Source organism: Apis dorsata, unplaced genomic scaffold (genome assembly GCF_000469605.1).
Source record: "Apis dorsata unplaced genomic scaffold, Apis dorsata 1.3 scaffold_62, whole genome shotgun sequence".
NCBI classification, from domain to species: Eukaryota; Metazoa; Arthropoda; class Insecta; order Hymenoptera; family Apidae; genus Apis; species Apis dorsata.
In genome coordinates, this window is record NW_006263362.1 from 14,280 (window position 1) to 27,809 (window position 13,530).

The following is a 13,530-nucleotide window of genomic DNA, read 5'->3' on the forward strand; positions in this document are numbered from 1 at the left end:
CTCGATGACGGGGGGCGGGGGAGGAGTATGCAGCAGTAGCAGGTGGCCAGAGTTTGTTTGTTTGCCGCGACAATTTCCCAAGCTCCATTATCGCTCGTATAATCGCGATTCCACGTGTAATCGCACGTATGACTGTTCGTCGATTGGGGTCCATTGCGTTCGAAGCGAAAGCGTTTCAGCCCTTGGGGCGGCCGATGATTGCTCGCGCGCTATTGTAAGACACAGCCTGATACCCGTTTCGTGTCGTTCGATCGGATAATCGAGCGGGTAAACAGGTTCTTTGCGGGATTCCACGTGTTTATTGTCGGTGATTAAGTTTTCGGTCAACCCTTTTGTCTGCGCGAGTGTCGGTGGGATTGCAATGAATATTTGCGTTGTTGGCGATCGTGGGATGGAATCAGGAGAGAATTTTGAATTTTAGGTAATTTTTAATTGTGGAATAGTAGGAATCTTTGTTTCGTGATATTTATGATTAAGAAGAATTAGAAAAATTTTGAGGAATGATAATTGAATCGAAGTATCACGCGTGATTGTCCTAATAATTTAATTAGTAATTATTCAAAATTGTTTTCTTGTGAAAACAGATTAATGGAAAGATCGATTCGATTAAAAATTTGTGTATATCCTTTTATTTTTGTTGACTCTTCAAAAGAAGTATTTTTACCAAATTAATCTTTCCTTTTCATCGTCGTCCAAAAAATGAATTCTTCTAAAAAGAAAAAGAAACCCATTCCTGTCTTATTTTGATAGCAAAATTCTTCAATAGAATAACGTGTATCTCGATCATTTCCAAATTCATCACGCGCAATACCTGTTCGCCAAACTCGGCGGCTATTCGATAAAAATCGATTTTCGCTCTTAATTTTCACGAGCATTGTTCCCTGAATGCGATCACATCGACGATTAAAGAATCAAGGGAAAGGGGAGAAAAATCGTGGCGGATGTCCTCCTTACTTCTTCTCCCTTTTTATCTCGGCAGATGCTCATCAGAGTCTTTCTTTTTGTCTCTCTTCTTTCCCCCCATTTCTCTCTCTTTCTTCATTGTTTATACCTACCTGAATCGAGGCTGTTTTTCTTTTTTTTTTTTTTTTTATTTCGTTCGAGAGACGAGAGATTATTTTGTCTCGAGCGTTTCGATTGATATTTCCAATGGTTTTTCACGGAAAATGGAGGGATATCATCATTATATGTTTTCTCGAGTGGAGAAAAAACTGGTGGCCCAAAAAAAGCATTCTTCTCATTGACGAAAAACTTTCTTTCTTAAATTTAATCTTTCTTAAACGTCTAAATTAAATATAAGTTTCCAAATTTATTTATAATGTTGTTCCAACTTTTAATACGTTTAAATTAATTGTTTCTTCGTTTATTATTTCACACAACACTTTTCTCTAAACTTTTTCACGGATAAAAGGTATACATAAGTTTTCTTTTTTTTTTTAGCACGATTCATAATTCTAGAATTATCGTGATAAATCACGCTTACTAACTTAAGGTTACGCATGAATTTGCTAATCCTATCATCCTAATATCCTGTAAATAGGATCAGAATGAAAAATAGACAGACACCTGTGGTATCTTTACAGAAAAATTCGTGGCACGTCGATAAATCTATTTTCAATTTTTTTTTTCTTTTTTTTTAAACAAACGTTTCTTCGTCGAGTACCGTAATAGCACTTTCGAACGTTCACATTTTTTTTTCCTTATCTTATCTTATCTATCTATATTAATTTTCTATATTATTTCTACACATTCGTCACCCATTCATTCATACATATACATATATATATATATATAAAAAGATAAATACAATAATCTTCGCCTGATCAATCGAAATAGAAATACGATAGATGCTTCTTAAATCCATTTAATTATCCTCCAACTAATCTCAGTAAATCTTAGAATTTTATATTTTTCAGATGCAAATCTCTATATCATCCCATTACATACCATACACATACCATATCGTTCGAAGATCATTGCAAAAGGTTAGAGTGAAGATTGAAGATGAAGATCGCGCGAGGATCACACGCATAGATCGTCACACAAAGTCTCATGATGAGAAGTCAAGCTTATTTAAAAATCGGTTCGAGATTTCATTAATTAGTGATTAACCTTACGCTTTCCACTAATCCAATCCGCCCATTCCAGGGTGTCTTCGTACCCATCTTTGCTCACGAAGAGGAATCGACGAAATCTCGAAGCACTCCCCTCCCTCCCTCATTTTCGCCTGACGAAGATGTTTTCCAACAGCTCCTTGGTGATGAGGCGGTGGGGCCTGGTCGGGCTCTCCGTGGGCCTTCCGTACAATCTGCTGTTGATGGCGTACAGTTTAGGGCTCAACTCGCATCTGACGTTGAACCACCAATCGCACACGAACACTGCCTGGCTGAATTGCGTGCCGTTCGGGCACAGGAACGTTGCTTGGCGTCCGTCTATGTCGCAATAATGCCACGCCTGGCATCTCGTCTCCACGTCCGCGAAGAAGCCTGGATAGGGTTGGTCGTCGCAGTAGAAATTCGTGTAAGGCACCTTGCCCAACACGGGATAATCGGTGCCAGCTCGACCTGCAAGCAGAAGAAGAGAATTTTTGATAAGTTAGTTCGTTTCTTCTTCGAGTTCTTGGAAATTTTCGTTCAGATATAAATTCGTTTCTTCTTCGAGTTTTTGGAAATTTTCATTTTCAAGAGTATTGGATGAACTAGGGGAAGATTTTAAACGTAATTCTAAGAGAGAATCGGTATTTAGGGATTTACAAGCTCGAGAATTTTCGAGAATTTTGCATAGGATAATCGGTGTCAATTCGATCTGCAAGTAGAAGGAGAGAAATTTCGTTCAGATATTAGTTTGTTTCTTCTTCGAGTTTTTGGAAATTTTCGTTCAGATATTAGTTCGTTTCTTCTTCGAGTTTTTGGAAATTTTCATTTTCAAGAGTATTGGATGAACTAGGGGAAGATTTTAAACGTAACTCTAAGAGAGAATCGTTACTTAGGGATTTACGAGGTCGAGAATTTTCGAGAGATTCGTGTAAGGCATAGGATAATCGGTTCCAGCTCGACCTGTAAGAAGGAAAGAGTTTTCATTCAGATATTAGTTCGTTTCTTTTTCGGGTTTTTGGAAATTTTCATTTTCAAGAGTATTGGATGAACTAGGGGACGATTTTAAACGTAACTCTAAGAGAGAATCGTTACTTAGGGATTTACGAGGTCGAGAATTTTCGAGAGATTCGTGTAAGGCATAGGATAATCGGTTCCAGCTCGACCTGTAAGAAGGAAAGAGTTTTCATTCAGATATTAGTTCGTTTCTTTTTCGGGTTTTTGGAAATTTTCATTTTCAAGAGTATTGGATGAACTAGGGGACGATTTTAAACGTAACTCTAAGAGAGAATCGTTACTTAGGGATTTACAAGCTCGAGAATTTTCGAGAATTTTCGAGAAATTCATGTAAGCTCGACTTGCAAGCAAAAGGAAAGAATTTTCATTCAGATTGTTCTTCTTCGAGTTTTTGGAAATTTCCATTTTCCTAAGAATTGTATGAACTAGGAAAAGATTTTAAACGTAACTCTAAGAGAGAATCGTTACTTAGGGATTTACAAGCTTGACAAATTTTCGAGAATTCTTTCTCGAAAGAATTGGAAATTGAAGAAGGGATACCACGAACGAAAAATATGTCGTCTAAAAATATTCTTAAACACCTTCGATATCCTCCTCGAATATCCACTTCGCACAGAGTCCACTCTTTGAAACCCTTATTATCGTAACATTTTCACGATGAGTTTCGCGTTGGAAATCTCGTTTAATCGAAGCGTGCACAAGATGCAAGGAGGATTTCGTGGGAAGAGGGGGGTTATACGAGCGGGGAAACAGAGAGAAGCTATCATCCAGGTAACCGACCCACCCTCCCCTCCTCCCAGAAACCACTCGCCTGATTTCCACGGTTGAAGCTCTCTCGCCGCCGAGAGAGAAGCTGCCTCTCGATTGTATGCTCGATTAATCGGTGAAAGTGGCGCGAGATGCGCCGACTGACACCCGCACAAAGCAGCCATCTCACCACCTCGGCTATACATCGACGTGTGCATCGTCGATTGCCAACCACCCACGCGTCCGCTGCTTGCTCGCTTGCTCGTTCCACGAGCTGTTTACAGGGACAACGTGGCTGCTTTAATCGTGGAGGATCATCGCTGGAGATGATACCTGTTCGTCGAGGAAATTGGGAATATTTTCTTTTCGAACGGTTACGAGAGAATTTTCTGAATGTAAAGAAATAGAAGAAGAACGCTTTCGAAGTATCGAAGTGTATTATTCGTCGACTTTAAAAAAAAAATAAAGAAACATAGAGGCACTGTGACGGTGAGATTTCATCACAGAATTCCATAAATAAAAATAAAAGAGGGAAATGATTAATTGGAATTCGAAGAATGCACCGTGAAGTCGTTCCACGGGCACCTGGAGTTTAAGAATCACAGGTTAAAGGTGGAAAAGAAGGGGTGAGAGTTTGGAGAAGCATCTATCTGAGGAGCACAACGAGTGACCCGCATAAAGAAGGAAATTGCTGTTCAGAGTCTTCAGTCTCGAATTGCCGGCCCGGAATAAATAAGCAAAACTCGTGGTGCACGCGAATCAAAGCTTGCACCACGCTTTCGTTCCCCTTCTTGTCCATTCTCGAAACAAATTCCTTCTAACGAGATACACACCTTTCCTCCTCTTCGCGACACGCCTCGTATTCTGAACGATAGAAGCAAGATTTTCATCACAATTTTTATCTTGTAGAAACTGCATAGAAACCTTACTAAACCAATTATCCAATTATTTTTAAAAGGTTAATAAAATATAATTAGAAATTTTCTTAGAAAAAAATGGAGCGATTCATTCTTTGGACATCGTTCCATTTAATGGAAATTTTTAAAAAAGGAAGATTCGATTAATTTTTGAATAACTTCTTCCTCCTCTCCGTATAATTATTTTTTAATCTTCATCGTGTCGATTTTGCTCGAGCATAAGAAAGGAGAACCTCCTCCTTCTCCCTCTCCTCCAGGATTATTACCTTTCGCCAAATATAATGTAACGATGCGGCTGGCAATAACGTTTACCTCTCCGTAACCAGAGGTATCCATTAACGATATAATACCAGGGGATTTGATCGATTCGAGACGGTCGTAATGGGACATGAATCGTTCCAGGATCACCGGATGTTGCACGAGTCTTCGAGCCTCTCCTTCCGTATCGATGACGATACCGGGTAAACCGTTTGTCCAATGCTCTATCCGTTACGTCGCAAGATCGAGTTAATGGCTGAGTGTGTATTGTGCATGGACAATCCTGTTCGCGATTTATCGGATCGGAAATGCTTATAATGCTATTAGCGCAAATCGAATCGTTTACTCGATCGTTCCTCCGAGGGGAATTCTTGACATTTTCTTCTCCTCGTACGTTTTCTTTTTTTTTTTTTTTTTTTTTTTAAGAAACTTCAATAATTCTTCACAAAGTTACGTAAGTTCGAATTTTTTTTTTTTCTACAAATTACTCTAATCAAGTAATAAAGATATATACAATTTCTTTTTCTCACAAAAAATTCCCCAGAAAAAAAGAGACCAGTACACGTAAGAAGGATTTACCTCTCCTCCATCAATGGAAATTGAATCAGAAATTGATCACAGAGGATCCCTCTCCGTGTATAACACGAAGCTCCTTTAACGAATTATAACCACGCGAGCTTTTCTTCCTCCCCGTTGTCCGTCTGAACAACTTTGCGTCACCTCCACTATATATATATATATATCTATCTTTCACCCCCTCCACCTATTCGAATCTCATTCGACGAGCCAGCATAGTTTCAGGTGGCACATCTCGCTTGTCGGAATATACATATACGCTTGTTGTTCAACAATCCGTCCAACAGAGACGGATAGAGAGCACGAGCGACGAGCTATAACGCGTGCTGCTATATACGTATATATATATATATACACGCGAAACAGAGAAAGATAGGCGATACAGTCTCCGAGCGGAAGAGTGAGAGAGAGAGAGAAGGTCTATAGAGATGGGAACGTGCACTTTCCAAGCATGGTCGCAAACTCTCGTCCGTATCGCGGTGACATCCATACGAAATTCCCGCCTTCCACCCCTTGTCCGACCTGTTTTGTCACCGTGCAAGAGGTCCCGTGCACCCGCACGGAATAAACCCTCCCCTCTCTTTCTCGCCTCTGATCCTCTCCCTTTTCAATCGTCCCTCCGCTTCGCCACCTTTGTCTCCTTCTCTCTTTATATATATATATATGTATATTATGTGTGTGTGTGTGATTGTCTATAGGATTTTCTATCTCTGTTCAACCTAGACTGTCTCTCGTTGGATGCGACGCGAGCATACCGCCGTCCAGGTAATTATAACTTCGCGAAATGTATTCTCGTGCCCCGGCTTTTCATCCCTTGCGACGAGGAGGCGACGATCGTTCTAATTATTTCGTTCCTTCGAGGACGGGGGGAGGGGAAGGAAAGGTGGTGCGAGGATTTTGTAGGATTTTTATTTATTTGTTTATTTTTTTTTTTTTTTTAGAATACTGTTTGGAGATTTTGGAGGGGAGGAGGTTTAGTTAGGTCAGTCACGTGGAAATTTTTGGGAAAGATCGGAGGGTTTGATGAAAAAATCGTGGATAAAATTGAATATTGGTGAAAAGTTTCAGTTTTATTTGCACGAAGTGGAGGGGATGAAAGGATAGAAGGATAGATATTTCGTTTTTTAGGTCCGTTGTCTGGAGAATTTTTAGAGATTATTGTGTGTGAGATTAGTTTTTTTAGGAGGAATAAAAAAAGGAGAAAGAAAATTGGCAAAGTTATCGGGAAGGAAAAGAGGAGAGGCCACAAAGGATTCGCCATTTGCTGACGTATCCGCCATCTTGAGGAGAGTTCCGCCATTTGAATAGCAAATTCTATCGCGTGTTCTATCGCATAATGGAGATGAATTTTACTTTGTAACGTAAAAACGGCACGATATCCTACGCGGTCACTTAAAATGCATCAAAATATTTTGTTCAGAAAGCTGCTGCTTCCACTTCTTTCTTCTTTCTGCTGCAGAAAAATTACACTTCTTTTTTTTATTTCTGTTCAAGGGTTTTGGTTAAAGGCAAAGGTATGCAAAAATGTTAGATTAAAAGTTTCGTGGGATTTGTATTGTATTGTACGAATATTAAATTAATAGAATCGTTCAAAATTTAGTTCAACAATGTTCACGATATTGATTTTCTGGAATAATAATTAATTCGTTTTTTTAATCTCTCTTTTCGAGTATCATTTTATATCAAAAAATCGTGATAATCGTCCAAAGAAATTATTTTTACCAAGCCTCGAAAGGAAGATGTTGCAATTTCAAAGAGAAACTATTTAAACTCAGACTATATAAATCATTAAAAACTTTCAACAGATCTTTCTTAAATTTTAAACTCACGAGATTCTACGTATAACCTGGAACAGCCCTCGAAGAAGATATCTCTTGGAACAAAGTCAACCTTCGGCTCATCTTCCCTAAGGTTCAAGCTTATACACCGTATCAATTCAAACGCAGCCCACGTCTATCCTCCCGTTCCATAGGTCGAGCAAATTAAAAATTACAAATTCACGACGATTCAACGACGAAGCGTCACGAATCGATCCTCTCGTCCGACGGGCGTTTCGTTTCGTTTGCCTTACCTCGACTGGTCCCTTCCATCCCCTGGAACCCGGCCAATTCTCTCAAAGCTGCTCGAATCGAAGGAAGACAACCGATCAAAAGAAACAACTGTTACTTTTTCTCGCTAAAAAAAGTGGAGAAAACTTAAATATCGAGAATCTTATCTCCAAATAATTCAATCGAATGCTTAATTCAAATTATTCGACTTATTAGAATACGATCTATTTAATCAAAAATAATTTCGAAAAAGCGAAGAATCAATCGATCCATCCAACCAAAAGAGGACGAGTACCATTCTCCTCGAAATCTTACCAAGAAAAAAATTCTCCCAAGAAAACGGCAATCCTTTGGTAAGAATAAAGACAGACTCTGACCATCCCTCGCTCGACAGTAAGATGGAAAGCCACCCTATTGTTTGCCAGATGAAGGACGAACTTCAGTGAGGGAATGCGTCGAAACCATAGCACACCATCCCTCTTTTTACGGTGGCAGCCATCGTCATAAAGTCAGTCGACCAAACGACGAGGTTTGTCGCTATCTAACCCCCACTCCCTTCCACCCCTCGTATCATTTCGCCCTCTTCCCACCCTCCCCAACACAACCCTCTCTGGTTGCAAACGAGGAAGCGCAGTCACACTCGCCTCTTCTCGAGAACGTGAAGAGATTCGAACGAAGGAAGGAGAAGGTTGGGGAAAAGGGATCGTGCCGTTCCATCTTTTACACGCTCGCTCGTGGATTCGCCCCACGATTTTCCAGCCTCCGTCGCCTTTGATGGGTGCACAGGTCGCGTTCCGGAGCCGGCTATTTCATTATTCTATCAGAGGTGGGGAGAGATGGAGGGAGACGACGCGTGAGCGAGGGGTGAACGTAGGGGTAGGTCGCGAGATTAAGCGGAACGTGAGATAAGTTTATTGATTTTTTACTTTATGTATCTTTTGGTATTATTATTTTTCCTCTTGCGATTTGTAATCTTTCTTACTTTTATTATAGGTGTTGGGTTATTATCGAAATTGAAAGATCTTCGATTTGTCTTATAATTTTACCTATTCATTCACTGATTATTTCCAACGAAATATTTTCGAAGCTTTTTCCCTCTGGAAACTCGTTAATCCATCGCTATTAAATTTTTCCATATAGCAATACGTGGTCATTCTCCATAAAAGAATAAATTTTTTTATTCAAATCTCAACTTGAAATATAATCATCGAAAGATTAATTTTCACGAACGAGTTATATCATATGAAATTGAAGTTTCAGAATCGCGTTAATAACGAACAGGATAAGCTGCCCGATTCTTATCGATATTCCCTTAAATAATCCTTAATAGCGACAATAAATTAATAAAAAAAAAAAAAAAAAAAAATCACCGATATCGTAAAATTCTTTTCATCCCGATCAACAAGCATCGCACGCGTCGCGTTCAAATGGGGGAGGAAAAAAAGGAGGAAAAAAATCACTCGCGGAAGAATGGAGAAAAAGGAATGTGATGAGAAGAATTGTTAGTATCAATTTTCTTCGGGCCAGGTGTTACGGAAAACGGGGATGGCCACGATAACATCCACCGCGTGACAATAGGCGTTACCGTGTTCCGGTGGGCAGCGGTGCCGATTTGCGGTGGGACTGGCAGCACGCTAAAACACCCCCATTGTCACAGAATCCGCGATCGATAATCCACGTAACGCAAGAGTTGCCATGCGGTCAAGCAAATCGTGGAAACACCTTAAATCCATTTTCGGGCACCGCGAATGTTAATCCAATCGTGGAAAAGGAAAATGATCGAAACGATAAATAAAGAAAGATTGATTGAAAGTATTTTATATATATCGATGATAAAATAATACTCTCCATTTCGTAATTCATCTTATTACGATTCCATAGTTAAAGTAATTTTTACAAAAATTAATCTATCATTTTCTTCTTTTTTTTTTTTTTTTCCATTGAAATAATATTTGTCACGTTTTTGTTTCGAGATTTTCGAAAGTAATCAAGTAATCAAGATAAGGAGATAAGAATTTTAGTAATAATAAAGGAAGGAATTAAATAACCCCTCTAATCGATTACGTTATTAATACATAAAGCGTGAGGATCCGAACCTTTCAGGTTTCTTTGAAGATTTTTCACTGACCCGGCACAACACACAAGGCCTCCCCTTCGACTTTTCTTCCAAGCCCTTTGTGCGCAACACCCCCCTCCCTCCTCGATGATCGACCGATCGTGAAATATCCTCCTGTTGCCACCTGATGGCGGAAAATCTCTCTAATGACGGCCTTCCAAGGGTTGTTCCTGACCTCCGCAATCCCATTCCAAACCCCTTAACACGCACACGTAAGTAGGAAAATAATTATTTACCAGATAAAACTTCGTTTACCGCGAATATTAGACCAGGCTGTAAATACAGTTCGTTTATTATTTAAAAAAAGGAAACTCGATTTTTCGCAAAAGGATTACGAAAAATTCACTTGATTGATTGTGGATAAATTTAGAAACAATTTTTCGAGCAATAATAATCGATAGATTGAATTTATTGCACGTTTTTAATTACAGTAATTACACTGTAATTACGTTTAAATGTAAATGGAGTGTGATAGCTCGTGAGATTTCATTCATTCATATATAAATTCTTCACTGTGCGAAAGAGGGAACGTAACGTTGGATTTATGCGAATTGTAAAATCCACATGCGCATAAAATTAGACGATATTTCCTAGGAAGAGACGTGATTTCCTTCCGTATGTATGTATGATACAATCTTCGTTTAAGTGGGACACGAAGATAGAAAAATGGGGTTAACTCGTATACCCGTATATATTTGACATGCTCGTTTGAACGTGGAATAGAAAATGAATCGAAGAGAAGGAATCTGGTAATGTAAATGCTCGCTCAATCTTTTTCTCTTTTTTTTTTTTTTTTTTTTTTTTTTATTACAATCTTATTAAATATTTGCCAAATTATAACTTTTCAAAGATTCGTGAAATAGAGAAGATCCAACCAGCTCTGATGAAACGCTCTTGAACACGAGGTCGAGACGATTACGGAAAGAGATAAAAATCATTTCCTGGTGAAGAGGGACAATAATGTTGCATAGCTCGGCGAGCAGTAACGATTTTCAATCTACTTGTTTCTTGTCTTCCGCAATCCGCATAAACAGGCCGCTCAAACCCGCTCAAACTCGTCGAAAGCTCGTTCGGGAAGGGAAAAACGAATTTAAATGCGATGTTGGCTCGTGAACGGCCAATTTCAACGGTTCCTCGGCAATTGTCACAAAGATGTTTCCTTCGTCTTTTCTCTATCGTTAGATATTAGATTTTATGGGGAGGAACAAATATGCTTATTGGAATTATTTTTTTTTTCCTTTGCATTTGATCGTTGGATGTTGTAAGGAGTTCGATTAATTTCGTTTATCTTTTTTATGATAGTTTTGTTACGTTAGTTTTACGAGTTTAAAATATACGAAAAATATACGAAAAATAGAGAAATGAGAGAAGAAAGGGAAGAATCAACAGCTTTGATCGCGAAGGAATAAGGTTTTATAAGATCTTGTTTAGTTACGTACCTGGTATCGATTTACCAAGATCCAGATACTCTCGTACCGATGGACTGAGGAATCCTGGAGGAACGACGGGTGCCTCGTTCGTGGGATTGTTTCTTTCATCCACGTCCTCGTAATAATAGTCCTCGTTGTCACGGTTGTCGCGGTTGTCCTCGGTATCAGGGTCTATTGGCCTCGCCCTCTTCGACACTTTACCACTTCCGGTATTTCGTACACCCTCTGGAACGAGAGTGATATTTCAAAATTAAGAAAATTGTTCAAAAATTATGGAACTTGCTTAATAATTATTTGATCGATCAATGCAATTTAATCTAAATCAATCAGGATTAAATAAAAATCCAAATTTCTTCAATTAATATCTTCAATCTTCGTTTAAAGTTTCCAATATACCATTGATAAAATCATTATGGGCCAATTTTATTCTCTTCCAATTCTATTAAAATTAGAAAAATTTTGAGTCTCTATTAACTCCGAAAATAGTAACTTCCGGTGGACGATTGTTAGAAGCGCGGATTCTTGCTCTTTAAAACGCTTTTTTATTTATCTCGATACGACTTCCGGTTCCCAAAATATCATCATATAAAGGAAAGGATAATTTTTAATTCTTCATCTCAAATCCACTTAAACTCCATTAAAATTAGGAAAACTTTGAATCGCTATAACTCCGAAGATAATAACTTCCGGTCGACGAATCAACGATCGTTAGAAGCGCGGATTCTTGCTCTTTAAAACGCTTTTTTGTTTTTCTCGATACTACTTCCGGTTTCCAAAATATCATCGTGGAAAGAAAAGGATAATTTTTAATTCTTCGTCTAAAACCCACTTAAACTCTATTAAAATTAGAAAAACTTTGAACCGCTATAACTCCGAAGATAATAACTTCCGGTCGACGAATCAACGATCGTTAGAAGCGCGTATTCTTCCCCTTTAAAATGCTTTTTCGTTTATCTCGATACGACTTCCGGTTGCCGAGATATCGTCGTGTAAAGAAAAAGGTAATTTTTAATCGTTTACTATCTTCGTCCTTGTCCCTTATTCGGACCTTTCGCTCGCACCCCGTCTCACTGACCTATCTCAAATTCCAGACAAGCGGCCAGACGCGATTCCTAGAAGGACGTAATACGCGTTTCCAAGAAAAATAAATAGGTCATTGACCCGTTCATAGTCTCTGCACCGTGCCAAACGCTATGGACACTTTGAATCTTTATATCTCGGCAACCGATTGAGATATCGGGATGAATCAAAAAGCGATTTCAATGGCACGGTTTCCTCTATTTTCTCAATAGATTTTGATGACAAATTGTTCAATTTCTTTTCACGTTTTTTATATGAAAAGTTTCCAAGTTTCATTTTCACACGATTTTGCGGGAATGCAACGGATTCTGTTGCTACAATATAAAGATATAATATAATATATTTTTATTTATACTTGAATAATTGAACAAATATTTCAACTATATAAAAATTCGCAATGCTCCTATATTCTAAATGTATTATTTTAACGTATTCGTCCGCACAATCTCCAATCAATCGAAAATATTAATCATCTCTGTTCAAATTCCAAAAAGAAAAACAACACCAAACTTTTCCACCCTTAACTTGGAATCGAAGATCTCCGAATGGCATCCCCCAGGTCTTTCTCGTTTTCCTCTATATCTCGTTCCCCCGGACTTGACCCAGTCTCGCCGCCAACGAGCGAAAATAAAACGAACGAAAAGAGGGAAGCGGAGAAGTCGGCCATAATTCAACATACGTCCCTGTTCTCAAAGTTTCCCTCGGACAAAGGTGGGGCGTCCATTGTCCGAGGGAACGAGAAAGAGACACGGACAGAAGGGGATAGCAGGATGGTTAAAGTTTCCACGATTATCACTACCGGACACAATTTCGTAGGTCCCGTTGATGGTTATTCAACGACGAGATTTCCATCCTTTCGATCGAGAGCGCGGCGAAAACACACATCGAAAGTCTGTGCGAGCTAATTAATTTCAGCCTCGCGTATACACGCGAATTGTCGTTAAACATTTCGTAACGTCGGGCTACTGGCCGGTGATTGAGCAAAACGGGTGGGTAGCAGTGCATTTCCCCTCCGGTGAAATATTCAAAATTCCAAAATCGTTAGGAAAGGGTGCGTACCGTGTGCGTACACGCCGCCTCGATCGATTCATCTCGCGATTTTATCCCACAGAGTACGGATCGAGTCGAGTTTTAATAATCGGGAGAAAATTAAACGTAGCCTCTGGTAGAGCACGAGGGATGATTAAAGATGCGTCTATCGCCGTTTTAAAATTACTGTGCATCTCTCTCTCTCTCTCTCTCTCTCTC

The 13,530-nt window shown here is 39.1% G+C and overlaps 1 protein-coding gene across 2 annotated transcripts in view; it reads right to left on the minus strand.

Moving 5' to 3' along the window:
• Window positions 1-2,005: 2,005 nt before the first annotated feature.
• The window catches only part of LOC102675082, a 78,629-nt gene continuing 67,104 nt past the window's right edge, over window positions 2,006-13,530 (minus strand). For both annotated transcript variants that reach the window (XM_006609884.2, XM_031515318.1), the window contains 2 exons: window positions 11,212-11,427; window positions 2,006-2,564 (listed from right to left, as the gene is read on the minus strand). In XM_006609884.2, the coding sequence (XP_006609947.1) occupies window positions 2,218-2,564; window positions 11,212-11,427 (563 nt within the window). In that variant the 3' untranslated portion in view covers window positions 2,006-2,217. The remainder of the gene's footprint in view (window positions 2,565-11,211; window positions 11,428-13,530) is intronic.